A 19,502-nucleotide genomic window follows, 5' to 3' on the forward strand; every position below is an offset into this window, starting at 1 on the left:
AGAAGTGTAGTGTATGTTTGTGGTTGCGATAAGCGTCGCCCGGGATCCTTGGCGGTACGCGAGTTTGATATTCATGCGGCGCGCGTCATGCTGCCAGCGAATGAATTTCATGCCTTGAAGTTATCTTCCGAGTGACTCACAGCGTCGAAATACGACTGTGTCCAACATGTCAACATCACGAGCGACGCGTCTTTGGTCAAATGTACATTGTCAAAAAAAGGGGTATCAATTATTTTGTTGTTTGCTCTTCCCCGTATACCTCATGTTCGCCGTGTAAAACGCCTCGTCTCCCAGAAAATAATCCCAGAGAAAAAAAAAAAAAAAAAAGAATTGAGTGGTTTGATGGAACCCAATACCCCTTCTTTCCTCCTGTGCAGAGATGTTTGCCCTTTGTATATGTACATGATGGTTGTTGTTTCCTCCCTTTGTCCATCTATGCAAGATTTGTAAAAGACAACGCCTCCCGTTTTCGAATATCATGCGCTCGTTAAAAGACAGCCGTGCTCACATAGAGGGCAGGAAAACAAGAGAAGAAGCCAGGGGGGAGAGGAGAGGGAGTTGAGAGGGTAGATTTTTAAATGACATTGCCTGCCATGCCCATAAAGAGAGCATGGACAGCCAGAGACAGAGTCCAGAAGCCGACCTTTTTCAGCCGACGAACGCGGCTTTGCTGATCCTCAATGTCGCGTGCAAAAGCCTCGTAGGTCTCGGCCGACATGTCGTCCATGAGACCGCAATCAAAGATGGACCAGCTGCCGTCGAAATCGGTGTGGCGCTTGACAATGCGACAGTTGATCGGGATATATGTCTTCTTAGCGTTGATGTAGGCCACGATGGGGCGAACGAGCGCCTGGTTGATGTAGGAGATGTCTTTCGTGAAAAGGGGCACGGCGGCCTTGACATCGTTCATGTGGATCCGGAGATCCATGATTAAATATCTCCGGTCTTCTTCTGATGACTCGGAAGAACTGGAGGGGTCGGAAGACTCAGCGTCTGTGGGCTTCTCGGGGACTTCTTCGGTGAGCTCTGGCATAGCTTGGGAAAGATGGCCCTTTGTAGGTGTAGATCCCCAGAGATCCGAGGCAGAAGAACCCACGATTTTGATGTCGAGTAGATCCTTCTGGAGCAGACGCATGCGGTTGGATATCACGACGTCTTCGAGCTGGTCGTAAAGATCCGACATGGCTTTGGTGATGCCATCGTCAACGTCCGCGGGGAACATGACATCTGCGACAATGTCGACGTTACCCTCGTAAATCCAGCCGAAAGGTCCCTCTACACCACGGTTGAGGTGGTCGATTTTAAGACCATCAATACGCAGGCGGCTGAACTTCTTCCAAGCTGCCGGCTCGCCTACATCCTCTGCCATGTCTCCGTTCTCGCTAGCGATAGTACCGTGTACTTGACGGGGGTGAATGGTGAACAGAGAGCCATCAAATGATCCCGACATATGGGTTGCCGATAGGAAGTCGTAAAAGAGCCACTGTTTCCTGAGCTGTGGCAATTCGCAGGAGAAGATGCTGACGGAGAATGGTCGGAAACCCTTGGGCTGGTGAACAGTAACGAGAAGATCCTCGAGTTTGAAAGAGTCGATCTCGAAATCGCCGGGCTCGTGGGTATGGCGGTAGGATAGAGGGTCGACCACCTCGTCTGACCATTGCACAGACGTGCGATCAACGACACCGCGAACGCCCTTGACCTCAACATCCTTCAGGAAACCCTTGCCGTTCCACCACTTTAAGAATGACAGTGTCACATTGACCGTTGCGATCGACACGTCGTATTGTGTGTAGTTGCCATCATCCTCTTCCAACACTTGGCCGTCCTGGTCGGGCTGGTTTCCAGTCGCAGCCATAGCCGCAGCGCTCTCGGAAGAGCCCTTGCTAACCGAAGACTTGACCTGTCCTGGTCGCCGCGACACAAAGACATTCTTGAAGCTGATCACGCCATCTCCCCACTTGGGAACAATTGCCGATTCGAAGACGACCGTGACGCCTGCAGACTCGGTCAAAGAATCGCCTACCCATTTGGCAAGAGTTTCTGTACAAAACGGTGAGCAGCTGGACATGGCACAGACACAGAAGGGAGCTTACCTTGCGCAAAGACGGTGTTGATGCTGAGAATGATCAGCGAGAAAAAGGTGGTGGTACCGACCAAAATCCAGACTAGATGACCAAACAGGAACCACGAAACGAAGGCGCCCCATTCATCAATATTCCACGGCCGCATACTCCTGATAGACGCCCACTTGAATCGAACCTTCATTCGACCCAGGAAGCCGTTCGCTGCGGCCAATAGCTCATCCCGGGTGGGCCGGTGCGGCATCTTTGGAATGTGCAAATATTTCGACATGGTGGATGCGATCGATTCGGCGTCAGGGTCCGGTGCGTCTGGCTTGCCCTGCTCCCCAGCCTTGGGGGTATCCTGCTTCGTCTGGGTTGTCGAGCCCTTTTCCTCCTGCTTTCCACTCTTGGAGCTATGGTGCCTCCTTTCGGCCGGGTTCATGGCGCCCCTCGAATCGGTATGTATGCCTCGTCTCCATGCTTGCTGCGCCAGTTGGTAGACATTTGACTTCTTCGTCAGACCGGCGTTCGTAGCGGATTCCGCAGCAACTGCGCAAGCTGCCGATGCTTGCGTGGGCGCGAGTTCTGTGGTAAACCCAACCAGCAGCAGTCCGCTGCCTGTATAGCTTCGTCGCGCATTGTGGATGTTCGGTCGAGGAAACGAGTGTTGTGACCCGGAGTGTATGGACCTTCTGAAGGTGTTCGGCCTAGGGAGGGAAGGGTTGACTGTAGATTGACCTGCTTTTAGACAAGTATTTCTCGTCGTCGCTGTCGTGATGGTCGTTCCTCGCAAACCCAGAGTCTGCGCCGATCCACAGGCGCAAGACCAGAAGCGACGCCCAAGAAGAGTCGACGGAGCGTTAGACATTTCACAAGCTCATTCTGTCTCTTGGTTGAACAGAGAGACAGCAACAAGAAGTAAGAATGAGGAGGGAGGAGAAACAACCCTGTTTATTTACCGCAGCAACAAATGAACCAAAGAACAACACGGTCAGAGGGGTTGAAGCAAGGCAAGTATCGAGGGAGGCACGGCAAATGTTAGCACATTTCATGCGCTCATGCAGAAATGACTGAAATGCAAAGCTGGGCCAGGGAAGGGCAAGCCTGTGAAAAGTCATCCATGACGCGCTACCGCAGCTCTAGGTACCTCGCTGAACCCGGCTGGACCCGTTCCAAAGGCACCTTACGTATGGGGCGTCCGCGCTTCCAGCAGAAAAATTCAGAGGCGCATCATGGCCCGTGCCTCGAGTCTGGGCCCAATGCTGGTCCTGGACCGTCAGGCCTGTTACTGGCTTGCTGACATAAGATCCGCAAAGGCCTAACGGTGCACGGTGCTAAAGTGCTTAGCCCATCAGCACCCCGGGGCCTTATCGTCTTATCGATAGCGAAACACAAAAATTTGGGAATTCGGCGATAAATCGATACTGGCACCCGCCGCTTTTTTCTTCACGACCGCCTGCCCACCCCGCCAGACCGACTCGGCTCGATAGCACACAAGCCAAAGAAACATCACCACCACCGAAGCGATACATACACCCTCGATTGAATTTGTTGTCTTTCTTTTCGACTTCCTCGATATCCTTCGGTAACCGAAAACAAAAGAACCTGCCCAACATGCCTGCCCCGACCGCCAAGCAGGTAGAGGTTTCTGCCCCGCCAATCGAGGCGACCTTCCAAGAGCCTCAGCAAGACGAGGAGCTTCTCCTCGATGCGCCGACCCTGCCCGAGGAGATGGATGCGATCCTGCCCAGCGTACCGCAGAACGGAGAGGAAGGCGAGATGGTCGTCGACGAGGAGAACCGTCCGCGCTTTGCGCCCGCCAGAGACATTGTGCGACAGACCCTTTCCTGAGATATAAGAGAACACTGGGAAAAACTAAGACGTTATTCGTGTTTCCAGGACCCCGTCACCAGAATAGAGACTCGCAAGGTCCCCGTACCTCCTCACCGTTTCACCCCGCTCAAGTCTTCTTGGCCCAAGAGTACGCTTCACAGAGTTTCCTATGTCACGGCAATGACACATCTGTTTGTTCTTACTAACATTTTCTCGCTCTACAGTCTACCCCCCGCTCGTCGAGCACCTCAAGCTCCAGGTTCGCATGAATCCCCGCCGGAAACAGGTTGAGCTCCGGACCTCGAAGCACACCACCGAGGACGGCGCCCTGCAAAAGGGCGAGGATTTCGTCAAGGCATTCACCCTGGGCTTCGACGTCGACGATGCTATTGCGCTGCTGCGTTTGGACGACCTTTACAGTAAGCCAGATCCGATCTTTCGTCCGAATACTTGGGCAGGCAGCTAACAGACTGTGTAGTCGAGACTTTTGAGATTCGCGATGTCAAGCAGGTTATGGGTAACGAGGCGCAAGGCCGTGCCATTGGTCGCATTGCAGGCAAGGACGGCAAGACAAAGTGTATGGACAAATTCCAAGTTCTCAGAGAGGTCCCCTTTTTACTGACATGAGACTTATGCAGTCGCCATCGAAAATGCCAGCAAGACCCGTATCGTCCTGGCCGACAGCAAGATCCACATCCTCGGCGCATACAAGAACATCCACATGGCTCGCGAGTCCATCGTCAGCTTGATTCTCGGAAAGCCGCCCTCCAAGGTCTACGGCAATCTGCGGACGGTCGCGGCGCGCATGAAGGAGAGATTCTAGAGTACAAAAGTAAAAAGTAAACAACAAAATTTGAGGGAAAATCCTCCTCAGCTTGGACAAATGACAAGGACAAAAAAATGAAGAAAAAGGCTTCAGGGGAGGAGAGGGAATCATGGAAGAAAAGACTTTTCGGTTTTTGGTGGGTTTAATGATTGGCATGAATGGCATCCTATCATGGACTTCTGGCGTTGTGGGCATTTTAGAGAGGTTCCAAAAACTTTTCATCCAGGACTAGGGGACAATGAAAAAGAGATCTTTAACAACGTGTGATTTCATGAAAATTGAATGTGATATGTATGTGCTAGTATACAGTACTACAGGGTGATCATATATAAAGATATTCGCAAAGGGTGGGCTATTCTATATACTTACCTGCCTACGTGGAATAGAAGCAAGAGCAAATACAAATCAAGCGGATGTTTTAAGATCACAACATCTGATCTTTGTCCATGTAGAAGTGCTAAATGATTGACATTTCGATATTAATATCTGTCTTTGCGACTAACAGCAATGCTTCCGCCGTCACTCTGCGAGATTTCAACGTTTCTTCTGGACAACCTCTATGAAGCTGTTGCCGAAAGGAGATGCTAATGGACAATTTTGCCTATCTTGCCGCCGCAAATCGTACAGGCACCATCACACAGATGTCAAGTATGAGTCAGACAACACAATCTCTCCCAAATATCGTCAATCAAGTCACAACATCATCACAACCACAGCCGAGGCACGAAAAGTAAGAAATGTCCGTAATGCGTTACTCCATAGACGTCTATACGTGCCTAACCCCCCAAATCGAAGAAAGACTTTTTACATCATTGGCCACTCTACCCCGGCGGCAACCCGACTTGTCAAGCCATGCCTTTTATCCAGGCTATCTCGGACTGAACTGGCATTAAACCCTTTTTCCACTCCCCGGCTTTTCCTTGCTCCCTCCTCGCCCCTGTCTCTCAGCTAAATGCTTCAAGCGTATTCAAATCTTCAGTCAAGTCACTGAAAATAAGAGGGTTTGTTGTTGTGTGCGTGTTTAATGTGGTGCTCATGTTCATTTCGAGCAAACAGGTTTATTACTCTCCGTGAGTAACCGCTTACTCCTCATCACCCTCACCCGCCTCAGGCACCTCCTCTGCCTCGTCGTCGCCGTCGAGGCCGCCAGAGGGGAGCTCGTACAGGCGGAGGATGGACTTGTTGGGGTCCTTGACGAGGATGTACTTGCCGTCCTGCTCGCGTCTGAGACACATATCGGCAATGGTGCGGACGATACCCCAACCGTTGGACAGAGACAGGTTCATCTGGTTGGCGAAGTCGCGGGGCTTCCAGCCAACAACGCCGAGGATGACGTGCTTGTCGTTGGACTTGGGGTTGGCGCGAGAGACAAATCTATAGAGAGTGTGTTAGCATCGTGCTCGGCGGTTTAAAGGCGATCAGTTCAGAAGAGATGGAGGAAAAAACGTACCCAAGCTTCATGACGTCGGCACGGGCGAGGATGCTCTGCACCGTCCACCTGGCGAGCTTGCAAGAGTTGTTCTTCATCTCCGTGGCGACGACGGCACCGCGCTGGGAGACGAGCTTCGTCCGCCAGTCGAGGGCGCCACCGCTGCCCTGGGCCTTGTTGTCGAACTCGTTGAGCGCGTGCAGGGTGACAAGTTGGTCGTCGCCGCTGATGGCGTTCTTCTGGACGGCGTCGACCTCGGTACGGACGACGAGGTAGAAGTTGTCCTCCTCGCTGTTGGTGGAGAGGTCGAACTTGCGGTACTTGTAGGCCTTGCTGGCCGGCGGGTCCGTGTCCTCGGAGGCGTTGTAGAAGGGGTTGGCGTTGGCCATCTCGAGCTTCTGGCCCTCGCTCTCGACGACGACCTGGTTGGCAAAGTTGTGGTTGATGTAGGTGGCCTCCTCGGCCAGGGCGCCGGGCATGTTGAGGCTGTCCTTGGAGCCGTCCGAGGCGTCCATGGGGGAGTCGGCGGCGTTCTCGTTGACGGTGACCATGTCGAGCGCGGCGTTATCGCGCTTGTCGAAGAAGACCTTGTTGCCCTGCACGGAGATGACAATGTCCCAGGGGTAGACGGACCGCGGGGAGCACATGAGCATGGAGAGAATGCTGTCGGTGGCGAAGATGGAGGCCTCGTCCTTGTCGGCGAGCTCCTGGATCACAGGATCGGAAGAAGTCGTGACATTGTACGCAGCGCGGTCAATGGCGTTGAGCTTGCGCTCAAAGCCCTTGACGGCGGGCTTGTCGTAGGAGCGGTCGTAGTTGTAGACGAAGCCGTAGGCGTCAATTTCCTCACCCTCGTCGGCGTCCAGGTTGAGCTTGGCGAGGCGGTTGTAGTCAATCTCCTCGAGCAGCTTCCAGTCGGCCTTGATGTTGACACTGGCGTCACGGTTGCGGGCAGGCTTGTCGTAGTCCTTCCAGCCGAAGCGGCGGCCACCACGGCCACCGCCTCTTCCGCCCCGTTCAAAGCCTCCTCCGTAGCCTCCGCGGCCGCCCTGCTGGCCACCACGAGCGACGGTCGTCCGGCCACCGCGAGCGGTCTGAGCGGGACCTCCACGCTGGCCGCGGCCGCGGGTGAAGACGGCGCCACGGCCGAATCTTGTCTTGGTGCTGTCGCGGGTGTTGCTGACGACGGAAAAGGTGGACTCGTCCTCGGCGGGAGGGGCGTTGAAGGAGATGGCGTGGCCGGCACCGTAGACTTGTTGGTCTTGAAAGGAAGCGAGAGAGTTAGCGACGATGTCGTCTTCGTGGAGGGTTTCGTAGCTGAAGCTAGAGGAGGAAGGTGACGCTTACCACGGTAGTTACGGTTGTACTGCTGTCTGCCACCACGTCCGTCTCTGTCCTTGCCCTCGGAGGTCCAGTCGGCCATGCGACCAAGCTTGTCGCCCTTGGAGAAGGGCGCATAGGGGACACCGTTCAAGGTAGTCTCGGTGGTGACGGGCGGGCCCCAACCATCGCCGGCCGGGCAAGTCTCGACGAGCTTGACCCAGTCCATTTCCTGAGCCATGATGAAAATGGTTTTTCTTCCTTGGCTATTGAGGTCGAAGTCGAGATCGAAATCGGTCTAGCTGTGCGTCTTTCGGTAGGGGGAAAGGGGGGTGGCAGCAGCGCTTTCGGGCTTCTGAAAGATGGAAAAGTCGTCAAGGGTTTGGGTGGTGCACACCTCCTCTCGCCGTTGATTTTCGTCGTTCGGATTTGGTGGGGTGAACTTTGTGGGGCAGAGCGGGCAAAATTTCAAAGTCTTGTGTTTCGACACCTGGTGGCGACTGACAGCCACTCGTTTCCACGCGACGCGGGGCCACTGCCAGCCACGACCAGCTGCATCGTGGCCGCGGAACACCACCACCTTACGCCTGGTCTGCTCACAATACACAAGTCGTCGCTTAATACATCTCATAGCCTGATTCAAAGCTCATGCTTTCACGATATTCTCTTAAGGCTTTAGAAAAATGTACATATCATTAAGGCCGTGGTATCAAAAGTAATCCCCCAAGATTCCCAGAATACGCTCCAAATGTTTCTAGTTTGGGCCTCTTCTCACACCAAGTCATGCATTCAGAGATTCACTGAATCTCCTGATGAGGTGCCCCCATCTCGTTATCCGAGTTCATGCCAGACGCTCCTAGTAGGCGTAGTTCATCATTTCCGGTCCGGAGCAGAAGACGTTCTCCAATGCGTCCCGGACCTCGAATTCCTCCATAACGGCACCAAAACTAAGTCACGATCAGTTTGAGCCACATGAGATGTGAAGAGCAGCATATATACGTACCCGTAGCATCGAACCTTGTCCTTGAGCTCGTCAGTGAGCTTCTGGAAGTCCTCGGCACGAAGCTCGTGAGCCCTGGGGTGGCCCAAGACCATGCCCCAAGCCATGACCGGCGTGACCTCCCCATCGAGGTTCAGTTTCTTGCTGAGATCAAGCAAGGCCGAGAGGCTGCCTTTGCTCACTTCCCACGTCCTTTGCTGGGAGTCCAGGTCTCCGTTGACATTGCTGTACCCGAACGGAATGTCAGGTGTAAGCTCCGGGAAGGGCGCCGGGGGGCATGAGGCCATCAGCGCGTGTCCGCAGGGCTCGCCGCCCATCTCGCTTGATCTCTCCAACAGCCAAGGCATGTGATTCATGCAGGGTTTCTCGAGACTGTTACATACCCTCGATAAAATCGCACTCGTCAGCAAGCTCTTCTTCCGTTCGTTGCAATCATCGCTCACACCACCCGACTCCCGATGATGTCCAGGACTTGGTGATATGACAAGTACTTTTCACTGCGGGGGAGGTGATAGGTATGCCTTCGAGGGCGAGGGATGGTGGTTATCGTACGTTAAGACGAAGTCAATGCCCGCTTGCTCAAAGTCCACACCTCTACCAGAGCTCTGCCCTTGTCTGTTTTGTTGCAGTTGCTGGCTGCCCATCTGGGGAAGGGGAGGGGGCAGACCGTGGGGGTAAGACGGACCGTGAGACGAAGGCGACACCGACGGCGCTGTCGTCGACGTCAAAGGTGGCGTGTAGGCGTTCTGGCCGTAGCTGTGGCCCGACTGGCTGGCGCTCGATGTGTAGCCTCCGCTAGGGTTGCTGACCATATCGTCACCATAGTGAGAAAGAGGGATTCCGTTCTGGACCAGGAGCTGCTTGAGTTGCCTGTTCTCCTCGGCCACCTTGTCCTTGTCTTGCGATATGTTGCTAAAGATTTCTTTCAATCGAAGGACCTCATCTTCCAAAGCCTTGATGTACAACTCTTTTCTTTCACGATGCGTACTGTCATCTCCACCGTCAGTACCCCGATCGTTTCGCTTGATTCTCCAGCGAAATTGTTCGTCACTCACCGTTGCGCCTGTCTGTTCAATTCTTGTCGCCGAGTTAGAGCAGGTTTACTGTCGGGCTTCGGTCCTCTCCTTTTGGGTGTTTGGCCGTCTACGAATACGCATTATCAGAACGGTGTCCCTTCTGGCACGGATATATGGTCGTTCCTACCTCGCGTTGTCCTCTTTTCTGTCAGGGACTTGAGAAAGCCCAAATTCAAGGAGCTCAGGGGGCCCCGCTCCTGGTCGGAGCCAGAGCCGCCGCCACCGTACTGACCCTGCGACGGCTGTTTCCCGTACTGGTCAGGCGACAACGAGGAAGCCATCGCTGCCCTCTCGTGAAGCTCGCCCACAGACTGTTTGCGTGCCGGAGACGATGACTGGTTCGGCGGAGAGCGATAAGCTGCTAAATTTCCTAGGTCAGTCATTATGTCGTTCTAGAACCATTGCAACGAAGAGAGAAAGGGCTTAAGAAGCGCAGCAATTCATGTCGTCATGTGAAAGGGGTAAACACCAAGGCTATAGCGGGGGTCTTGTCCTTACAAATACGTCTCGATTCGTGGCGTACCCGACCAGCCAGAGTAGACAATATGACTTGAAGGGCTTACCTGGGAAGATTGGATGCGCGATGGTCAGTTTCCCACTTTGACTGACAGTGCGATGCTGTGTGACGGTGGTTGTCGTCCGTTAAAGCAGGGGATGTTGCGGTGGAAAGGGATCGAGCCGTTCACGGCTGTATCATGCGCTGTGCTCTTCCGAACCACGATTATGGTTATTTGAGAAGCTCTTCTCGAATGTGAAACCCAATTCTGGCGTCCGAGCTGTCTGAGGATGCTATGCGGTTGCGACGAGGGGACGAGCAGGGCGCGGGGAGTAGATCGGTCGGGGTAGGCTGGGTAGATTAATCCGCCCTGTTTTAGAATTGTTTGACACAGTCCAGATGAAGAGGATGGATGTCGTGCGTCCGGGGGTGGTTGGACGGTTGCAGTCTGGCTTTTTCTGGCTCCGGCTCAGGTTCAGGCTCAATCAAGCAAGCTTGGGCTCACAGTTATCCTGGACCTGAGGTAATCACTGTCCGCCTAACAGCTCGGGGTTGGGGACGGGCCTGGGGTTGGTTGGGGGGTAGGGGGAGTCTGGAAATGGGTTGGAACTTTGGAAGAGGGTAGCAACAGAAAAGGGCAGAGGTGATAAGGAGAGAACGGATGACGGCGGAGCGGAGAAACCACCAAGAAGGATAGGTAGAGAGACGGGGGGCGCGTTAAGAGCCCTTGGTTCCGTCCTTTTGCTGTGGCTCTCTGCTGTGCTGGTGGCCAATGTTTGTCGCGAATCGAGATGACAAGAGGCAGCGCCACCGCCCTCTTCTAAGACAAGATGGCGGAACTTGGAAGTCGAGAGCAGCAGGCGAACGCGGGCGGGAGGCCAAGGCGGTCGTTGGTCCAGTCAGGTCAATCAATGAGGAAGCCCAACGAGTTTTGGTACGTCGTCTTGATGAGAGCAGCGAAAAGGATGACGGGAGGGTGAATGAATATGCGGGGTTTCAGCAGCAGCAGTACGCAGCAGTAGTACCAGTAGTAGCAGCAGCAGCCCGTCACTCGGATCGAATCGATGTTGAGTCCCTCGGTAATAATGATGGCAATGAAGGGAGAGAAAATCACAGTTCGGCTAGCTAACAATAGGCGTTCGCAACTCTGACTTGGAACTGCTTAGGTAGGCAGTCTGTTGGTCTGGTTCATAGAGGCTTCCAAAGAAGACCCCGGAGACGGATCCTTGCGACAAGGCCGAATGCCAATGGGTCCCCCCCAGTCATCAAGGCTCGAAGGTACCTTAGTTAGGTGGTGCTGACTTGGCCTAGGACTTGAACGATCAAGTCCGATTTCGTTGCTTTTTCGGAATCATCGGCGGTTCCACGCACTTCTGTCCCCTTAGTTCGTCTGCCTTACCGCGAGAGAAAGAACGTCGGCTAGACTGGCAGTCTGAAGAAGCTGACGAACAGAAGCCCCCTCGAGAGTCGTCACCGGATAGGGCTATGCTATGTCGAAGAGCAACTTGAGCAGCTTGCAGGGGCGAGCTCTAGCTATGGTGAGGCCGAGGAGAAGCGGCACGCGGCATAGCAAGTACTAACCGTGTGACAAATATTGGAATTTTGTGTTGGCGTCGGTACTGACATAGGCGGGGGGTAAGCAAGGCGCCTTCCGTGGACGGCGGGCGACGGTTCCTGGTCTAGACCCTTAAGCCTGCGATCCGTTGGCGGTTGAGTGAAGACCAGCAGCGGCGTGCCCGTGGCTGGCCCATCTCTCTGTCTCTCTCACGTCTCTGTCTCTGTATCCGTACTGTAATATTGGATCATAGTACCCAGTCTGGAACCCACGTACCCAAGCTATCGAATGCTCCCAGTATCGGCTTGGCTTTGTACGAATGAACGGCCCGAGGGCAGACCGAGTATAGCTGAGAAAAGGAGGCTTCAGAAGCTTCCAAGTTCCGCCAGAGCGCACAAAGTGCTGCATCGCACAAGCGGGGAGAAATGGAGGGGTTCCCATTCGCAGCTCCCGTTCTAGGCCAAGTTCACATCGCATTTGTGAGCGAATATTCGTCCACGGGTGCCTCAACCGTTATCCTCATTCCTCTCCGCTATTCACTTTCCGACAAAGAAAGAGTAGATAGTCTCAGTAGAGACATGCATCGAGAGCCTCGGGTGCGACATTCGGCCCTCCTTGCTGCTACTGTTGCTTCGTCTGCCTGGAATGCTTTCGTGTGGCTTGACTTGCTTGACTCGGCGTCCTATCCACCTACGCTCCAGTTCTCCTCCCAGCGCCGGCATCAGCTCCGTCTCTAAAGGACTGACAGTCCTCCTGAGTACCTTATTATCAAAGAAAGTTAATTCTTTCTAAGTTATAAGTATAAGAATATAGTTTTAATAAAATAATATAATACTTACTTAATACTTAAATTAAAATACTTTTTTAAGCTTATTATAAAAAAAAATTATATTACTAACTACTTATTATTAAAGTTTATAAATAATATTATAATTTTAATTATAATAACTTTATTTATAGTAAATAAAAAGTCTAATTATAAATCCCTTAAAAGCTTTTAATTAAGAGCTATAAAAGCTTTTAAATTAAGTTAAAATATTTATTAAAATATTAATAACTAAACTAACCTTATAATAACAACTTTAATAAAAAACTTAATAAATAATATTAAAATCCTCGTTAATATTAAGTATAGTTTATAAAATATAATAACGTAACTATAAAATATTATTAATATATTTTATACTAAAAAGGGTATTATTAATATTAATAAAATAGATAGGGTTATATTAATATAATACTTTAGCTTCTTTTTATAACTTAAAAATAATTATTTTAAATAATATTAAAAGTTTATTAAAAAGCTTTTTTAAGTACTTTAGTATATTTATTACTATTTTTATAATAATAGAACTCTTAGTATTTATATATAAAAATAGGTTACTTATTTTTAAATAATAATATTAATTTATTAATAAATTATTAAAATTATGATTTTAGTGATTTTTTAATAAGGGAGAGGGTAAAATAGAGGAAAAAATAGGTAATTTATAAAAAGGGTTAAGGTTAAATAGTGCGGAATTCGAGGGTAGGGTAGCGTCTATATATACTACGGTAATCCTCTAGTAATGCAAAACGATGGAGTTAAACAGTGGACTGACAGTCCTCTAACTCTAACCACGAGTCCCCAACTCAGACCCAGACCCTGAGACCCCTGGTGGTAGACGGGGGGCATGTTTGCTTGTTTGCTCGCTTATCAGAATTGCTCATCTTGGAATCGTCAGATTACCATGCACGAGAGCTCTCGCCAGACAAAAGTAGAAGCCCATACGTCCGTACGGAACGTGTCACAATTCGGACCCCTTGCTAGACCAACACTTCTCCATGGCAGATGCACACGTGTGAGCTTGCATTCTGCTAGCCAGCGGCGCGTCCAAAGTTTCTTGTTGCGAGGCAATTATCTAGCCTGCGAATCTCTGCGCGTAAATCCCGTCTCTCCAGTCTCCCATCCACACAGACCTCGGTCCAATGGCGGCGTCGACATCGGACGAGCCGGGAAAAAAGCCAAGAGTCCCTTAACTGGACCTCACACTCCATGGCCTATTTTGAGCATTTTGAAATCGCACATACGACTGCTTATATATGCAGCCAACCTTGACACTCGAGCACCCCTCTGTCTGTGTGCCCAGTGTGCACATTTCGTCCTATGTCGAATGAAATTCGGCACGTCGTAGGGCTTTCGGGTGCCTCAATGCTGGCACTTGGACGTCTCACTCGTCCCTTCGAGACCTTCCAGGCTCGGCCCATGTGATTAACGGCCAGGAACGTGAAATCCCTGTCTTTGAGTGGTTTGGAGGGGTTCCTCACTCACATAATTGAGTTAAGCCCGCCGTTTGTCAGTCGGCCCACGGAGATCAATCATTGACCTCTGCCAAAAGTCCATGCCGTCATTTTAACCCGTTTAGGAACTTGGGCGGGACCGGACGTCTCTGCTAACAGAAGCCAGCCACAGTAGCATCGTGTTTCCTTTTCCCCGATTCCCATACTATTGCAATCATATCCTGTGAGAAGATCCTCAGCCCATGATTGCCACACTTCAGAGCTTCCTCCTCGTTGGCAGCAAGGAATACGGCTGTAATTGTGCTCATCCACTGAACGCGAAGAGGAACGCACATCTTTGAGACGAGTGAACCCCGGATCATCGCCCGCTCGTTCGAAACCTTCACCCTTGATCTGCTGGCCTAAAGGTCACGCGCGCACGCGGCTCCCTTTCGAAACATCCCTTGGTCTAGGGCAGGGTGTCTTGGGTTGTAGATCGGTTTGCCGCGCTTCGGCTCGCTCACTAGACGGCCAACCTTAATCTTTTCTTTTGGGACGTCGCCAGTTGCCAAAGAACTCAGAGTGTCATCATTTTCGTGCATCGATTCATCTTCTTACGCCTCGGTCTCGGATTCCACTAGAGTGAGCTTTGACGATTGAATCCTCAACGGCCATGGCTGGCCACGGCAACGTGCTCACTCACTTCCGAGGAGCTGCCATTCTAGCTCCGTGGGTTCTTTGGTTGCTTTTGGCAGATACCGCCATCTCACTCCAGCTCCCGCTGAAATGGCTCGCTCCGGACTTCGTGTACAACTCCTCGTCACGGATCGCCGAGACAGTTTGGTACTGGATCCAGATCATCTTTGAAAGATATAATGGCGCCAACATTACATTTTCCGGCGATGCCCTTCCCCGCGGGGAGTCGGCTGTAGTAGTCGCCAACCACGTCGGATGGGCGGACTTTTACATGATCCAAGCTCTCGCGATCAAAGCCGAGATGCTAGGCCGTTGCCGTTACTTTGCCAAGATCCAGCTGCGGATAGTTCCATTTCTTGGTTGGGGTCTATGGGCGATGGGTATGCCCATGGTGAGTCGTAACTGGGCCAAAGACAAGCATGAGCTTGACAGGGCATTCTCGGGTATCGTCAATAGGCAGTGGCCGACCTGTAAGTGCATCAGTTGATAGTTTTTCCCGTTCAGGGCGGACACCTTACTGATGATGATAAATAGGGCTCATCAGCTTCAGCGAGGCCACTCGTTTCACACAGAAGAAGTATGAGCAGTCAATCGTCTGGTGCAAGGAGTCGGGTCGACCGCAGCCTATGCATTTGCTGTATCCTAGGACGAAAGGATTCATTACCACCGTCCAACACCTCAGGAAGGCGGCCCACGTGAAGGCCGTGTACGATGTGACGATTGCGTATCAGAGGGGAAAAGATTTCCATGCGGCGCCGACCATGTGGGACACTTTGAGCGTGCCCGGGTTGAGCTCTCGACTTGGATACAAGTTTCACGTCCATGTTCGCAGGTTTCCCCTCGAGACTCTACCGACGGATGACGAAAAGCTGGCAAAGTGGCTAGAGAATCTCTGGGTAGAAAAGGGGGAATGGCTGGATGTGAAGAAGGCCGAGTGGGCTTCAATGACTTGAAGCTCTTTGACACGGTTTTCACGGCCAAGCCGGGGAACCGTCTTGGAAAAGTGAAGAATGGAAACAGCATGTACTCCGTCAGTACACACGTGACGGATAAACAGGTCGGCCATAGTATCAGGAGATGGAAAGTGCCGCATAAGGTAGTGTTTGAAGCAGTCACGTTACTCCTCCCCTTTGGAGCGGCCATATTACGGAAAGCGCTCTGCAATGGCCTTTCCATAATGTAATTAAAACTTATCAATCAATCCTGCCGCTTTCGTCTGATTCCCTGATGACTTCTACGCTTGTTCTAACGGGAAAGAGACGACTATTCTCAGATGCCGGGCATTGATATTGGTTCGCTATTCGGGTCATCACGACAGTTGCGACTACGCAACACTCTTGTGCAAAAGGTTCGTGACGAGGGCGCACGCAGAGACTTCCTTATACTCAAGATACGGGTGAATGTTTTATGACAGCAAGGCTCCGTCCCGTTCCACGCAGTCGTAGGTATTGTGGCACACATTCATTTCCAATGCTGGCAGGCCTTCTATCATGATCGTTGAAGTGATGGCCAGCAGTCATTGCACAGGAATTAGCTTTGCCGCTGGTCAATGAATAAGTTCCGACTGACTAATGAACGTTGTTGGTTTTCTCACTTCTGCAAGGGGGCCAGTCGAACAGGACTAGGCCGTTCGAATACGAACCACACAAGGATTGCTTCCCTCGCACAAAGCTAGGGAAGTTTCGTTGGATCAACGTTGTCATGTGTGATTACTACCACAGCTCCCACAGCTCCTCATATTACGTCTTAATGACGGACGATCATGCTCATTCTCGTCGGTCCAGTTAAGCCGAGACAGGCTGATGGTCTTATCTTGTTGTCGAATCATCGCCTTGCCGCTTCTGTGTCACCTCGAGCTTACCGTACGTACCCATTTCCTGAATGCCCCGGCGTTCTATTAGATGTTGCTGGATCACATGTCGCGCCTTTCGAAGGAACCCTTACATGATATCTGCATTGGCAAGTGGACTTGATCGTCTCTCGAGTATCAGCGAGACATTATCAAACGTGCTCGGTGTGGTTTCGTTGTTTCTCGCCATTGTTCATAGAGTATTCTCCAGAAGTCCTTGGTGTGAATGCATGCTGGGCTACATCTTGCGAGAAACAGACATGTCTAGATGACAAGCCCCAGGCTATAGATATCAGATATAAATGTGGACAGCCATGGTGGTCTTTCACATGCAACACCATCCCATTTTGTATCAAACACCCCACGCTAGATAAGCACCTTGGAAGCAGAGCCGCGTCCGCCAGGCGGGGCATCCAACCATCATTGCCAATCCTTATCTCGAGACGTAAACTATCACCACTACCAAGCAACCGTCTCATACAAGATGGTCTTATCATCCTTGCCCGCATCACCCACGTGATGATGATGGGTGTCAGACAATCCTTTGGGTAGGCTCGACTTGAAGAAACTAGCGTATCGGCCGAGACAGCCTCGTTCGCCGTTCAAAGTGTAGTAAATCCGTAATCTGCGACAGAAGTCAATCCAGGACCGCCTGACTGTCCCAGAAGTCACCAGGGAAAGTACCAACACCTTTAGCGGCAAAAGGGCGTGTCGACGGCTATCGAAACCTTGAGAGTCCAGGGGCCGTATCCTGAGAGCGACAAGCGTCTCTTCCGACGACGATATCCCGGCGGCCATCGGAGCTTTAGTTTGCTTTGGATAGACTTGCCTCTGTATCTGCCTTTATTTATGCATCTGCGCAGACTGCTCACTGCAGCCCCCTTTTCTACCCCGATTCAGCCCTATTGAGCCCAAAAAGGTCATTTCCAGACACTCCATCGCCACGTCCCCCCCCCCCCCGGCTCTCCAGAAACAATTGCAGCAATGTAAGGTGGCATCTTGTTCTGTATCCTTGGCCACCATTAATCCTATCCTTCTCGAGTTCACTCCCATTCTTAGTTCTCATAGAGCGAGGTCATTTGCTTTCCAGCCGCGCAAACGTCGAGGTCCCCCTTAACGTAAAAGCTTTCTCCTTCCGGCACTGTACCCGTGCAAGGCCGCTTCACCAGACGGGCGGGTCTCCGTCGTCTAACGACTAGTTTCACAGCATCAGCATGGAAGCCGGACCTCGAGTATTCACCGTCGGCCACGTTTCAAGTCCACTCGGGGCGGGGCCCGAACGGCCATCACGTCGCCGGGGAACGGATCACGGCGTTTCGGCGGGGCTTGGGTCCGGCCCCATCCGCCGATTGGACCGTCTCGGGGGCGGGGTTCAGGCTCATGGGCCGGATTTGGTGCTTCTCATGTGGCTGAGTGACTACCTTTGTCAGTTACTTTCGTCAAGAGGAGTGCCCAGATGAAGACATTATCAATGTGTGCGAATTCCTCTCTATTCGCCGACCCGTTTTGCGGCTGTGACAATGCCTTTCACCAACCGCGAGTATGGCTCAGCTTGCCTGCTCGCCTCTACTTTGGATCGTTTTGCGGGGTAGGTAATCAGGCTGCCGACTCACAGCTGCCACCCAACCAAGCACCCAAGGTAGGACCACGTCTTCTGAGATGTCTTGATGGATTTAGAGCTGAGGCAACACCTACCTAGCTTAATGTCTCATCGACGAAAAGCCACCTGAAAAGCCCTCCATTCAATTGGAACTAGTCACACTAACATAGAATGTAGATCAACGGCGCTTGACCACATTCCTGCTCTCAGTCCACCGCATACTCGAAGTGGCTGAGCGATCTCATGGCATTTGGGATGGAGTTACAGAACTTGAGCCATGGCATACTCAAATATACCAAAGAATATTAGACATACCCATACAACTGTCTCAGAACAAGCCATCTGTTCTTAAACCCCATATCTGGGGTATGTCATCTGTCCTACTTCACTAGTATACCTGTGCGTGGCACTCCAGTAGGTAGCTGCTGCTATCATCGAGAGAATGGCACAACACACATCGCTCTCTTGAGAGAAGAAATTATCGATGCCTCCGGGAACTGGTGTGCTCACAAGTACGGCAGTAATGCGGGCCATAAAGTCATCAAAGTAAGGTAGTAGTGTCGTTTCGAGCGTTTGACCATGAGACAGACGCGGAACTTGAGAAACTCTGAGACATGCCTATAGTGTCTCCCACTCCCACTGATAATAGACTGCCAATATGTGAGAGAAACATCCATGGAGAACCCAGCTCGGAAAGTTTGCACTGCCTACTACACATCCGCAGCTAACAAGCACAAGGTACCTTGTACCCGGATTGGCCTTCGGTAGCGAGTTAAACAGGGACAGATTGAATCTGAACGAACTCTTCCGGCCTGTAACCTCACAGTGACTGGCAGGGTCGCTAGAACCATTCTAATTTCTGGGATATAGAAATACTGTCTGAAAAGTCAATTCAGAGAATGTCAGGCTGGGCAAGGAGACCTCTGTGCCTCCCAGCCACCAGGTCACCCGCCCACGTCCACTCCGCTCGACGTCGATCAGCAGAACTGACCGCCTCTGTAGATCGCGGGAGGCGTCTTTAGTCATCCCATCTTCTCACAGAGACTGAGGTTCGAGACACCTAGCGGTTGCGGGACCTTGCCAGCCTGCCGCCTCTCAAAGTGGACGGGAACGTCATGTCCAAAAGAGAAACAATGAGAAAGAACTGGGAGTTCGAGTCGGCGTTGAGCTAAGATTGGCAGAACAAACGCACTGAGAAGGTTTTTTTTTTTTTTTTTTTTTTTTTTTTTTTTTTTTTGTGGGGGGGGGGGTGGGGTGGGGGGTGTGGTTTTGTAAAGGTGTGGGGGGGGGGGACCCCTGCCGGGGGGGGAGTAAGGGATGTAACACGGGGGGTTTTTTTTTTTTTCATTTTTTTTTTTTTTTTTTTTTTTTTTAGGGTGGGATGGTGCTGGTGGTGTGTGAGTAGTCATGAAAGATAGGTCAGGGTGAGACCCATGCCAGGTTGAGGAGATACGTATTGACACCAGGGTATATATCTGTCGTGCTAACCTTTCCTGGGCA

The 19,502-nt window shown here is 51.6% G+C and overlaps 6 protein-coding genes across 6 annotated transcripts; 3 read left to right on the forward strand and 3 right to left on the reverse strand.

Moving 5' to 3' along the window:
• Nucleotides 1-574: 574 nt before the first annotated feature.
• Nucleotides 575-2,931, reverse strand: CTAM01_07857 (uncharacterized protein; the record flags this gene model as incomplete). Its single annotated transcript, XM_060523878.1, has 2 exons — nucleotides 575-2,040; nucleotides 2,094-2,931. The coding sequence occupies 2 exons, from the start codon at nucleotides 2,929-2,931 to the stop codon at nucleotides 575-577; spliced, it is 2,304 nt and encodes a 767-aa protein (XP_060381625.1).
• Nucleotides 2,932-3,410: 479 nt separating this feature from the next.
• Nucleotides 3,411-4,719, forward strand: CTAM01_07858 (pre-rRNA-processing protein PNO1; the record flags this gene model as incomplete). The annotated part of the gene is made up of 5 exons (XM_060523879.1): nucleotides 3,411-3,893; nucleotides 3,963-4,044; nucleotides 4,121-4,315; nucleotides 4,375-4,473; nucleotides 4,535-4,719. Coding segments are annotated over 5 exons (1,044 nt in total), but the record flags the coding sequence as incomplete, so codon positions are not given.
• Nucleotides 4,720-5,804: 1,085 nt separating this feature from the next.
• On the reverse strand, nucleotides 5,805-7,712 carry CTAM01_07859 (eukaryotic translation initiation factor 3 subunit D; the record flags this gene model as incomplete). The annotated part of the gene is made up of 3 exons (XM_060523880.1): nucleotides 5,805-6,096; nucleotides 6,173-7,412; nucleotides 7,499-7,712. The coding sequence occupies 3 exons, from the start codon at nucleotides 7,710-7,712 to the stop codon at nucleotides 5,805-5,807; spliced, it is 1,746 nt and encodes a 581-aa protein (XP_060381627.1).
• Nucleotides 7,713-8,327: 615 nt separating this feature from the next.
• Nucleotides 8,328-9,930, reverse strand: CTAM01_07860 (BZIP-type transcription factor; the record flags this gene model as incomplete). Its single annotated transcript, XM_060523881.1, has 5 exons — nucleotides 8,328-8,418; nucleotides 8,475-8,843; nucleotides 9,024-9,458; nucleotides 9,527-9,614; nucleotides 9,675-9,930. The coding sequence occupies 5 exons, from the start codon at nucleotides 9,928-9,930 to the stop codon at nucleotides 8,328-8,330; spliced, it is 1,239 nt and encodes a 412-aa protein (XP_060381628.1).
• A 2,093-nt stretch (nucleotides 9,931-12,023) lies between these two features.
• On the forward strand, nucleotides 12,024-12,335 carry CTAM01_07861 (uncharacterized protein; the record flags this gene model as incomplete). The annotated part of the gene is made up of 1 exon (XM_060523882.1): nucleotides 12,024-12,335. One exon carries the CDS (start codon nucleotides 12,024-12,026, stop codon nucleotides 12,333-12,335), a length of 312 nt encoding a protein of 103 aa, XP_060381629.1.
• Nucleotides 12,336-14,530: 2,195 nt separating this feature from the next.
• On the forward strand, nucleotides 14,531-15,506 carry CTAM01_07862 (acyltransferase; the record flags this gene model as incomplete). Its single annotated transcript, XM_060523883.1, has 2 exons — nucleotides 14,531-15,023; nucleotides 15,088-15,506. The coding sequence occupies 2 exons, from the start codon at nucleotides 14,531-14,533 to the stop codon at nucleotides 15,504-15,506; spliced, it is 912 nt and encodes a 303-aa protein (XP_060381630.1).
• Nucleotides 15,507-19,502: the final 3,996 nt, after the last annotated feature.

Source organism: Colletotrichum tamarilloi (assembly GCF_030869305.1).
Source record: "Colletotrichum tamarilloi strain Tom-12 chromosome Unknown Scaffold_25.1, whole genome shotgun sequence".
Taxonomy (NCBI): domain Eukaryota; kingdom Fungi; phylum Ascomycota; class Sordariomycetes; order Glomerellales; family Glomerellaceae; genus Colletotrichum; species Colletotrichum tamarilloi.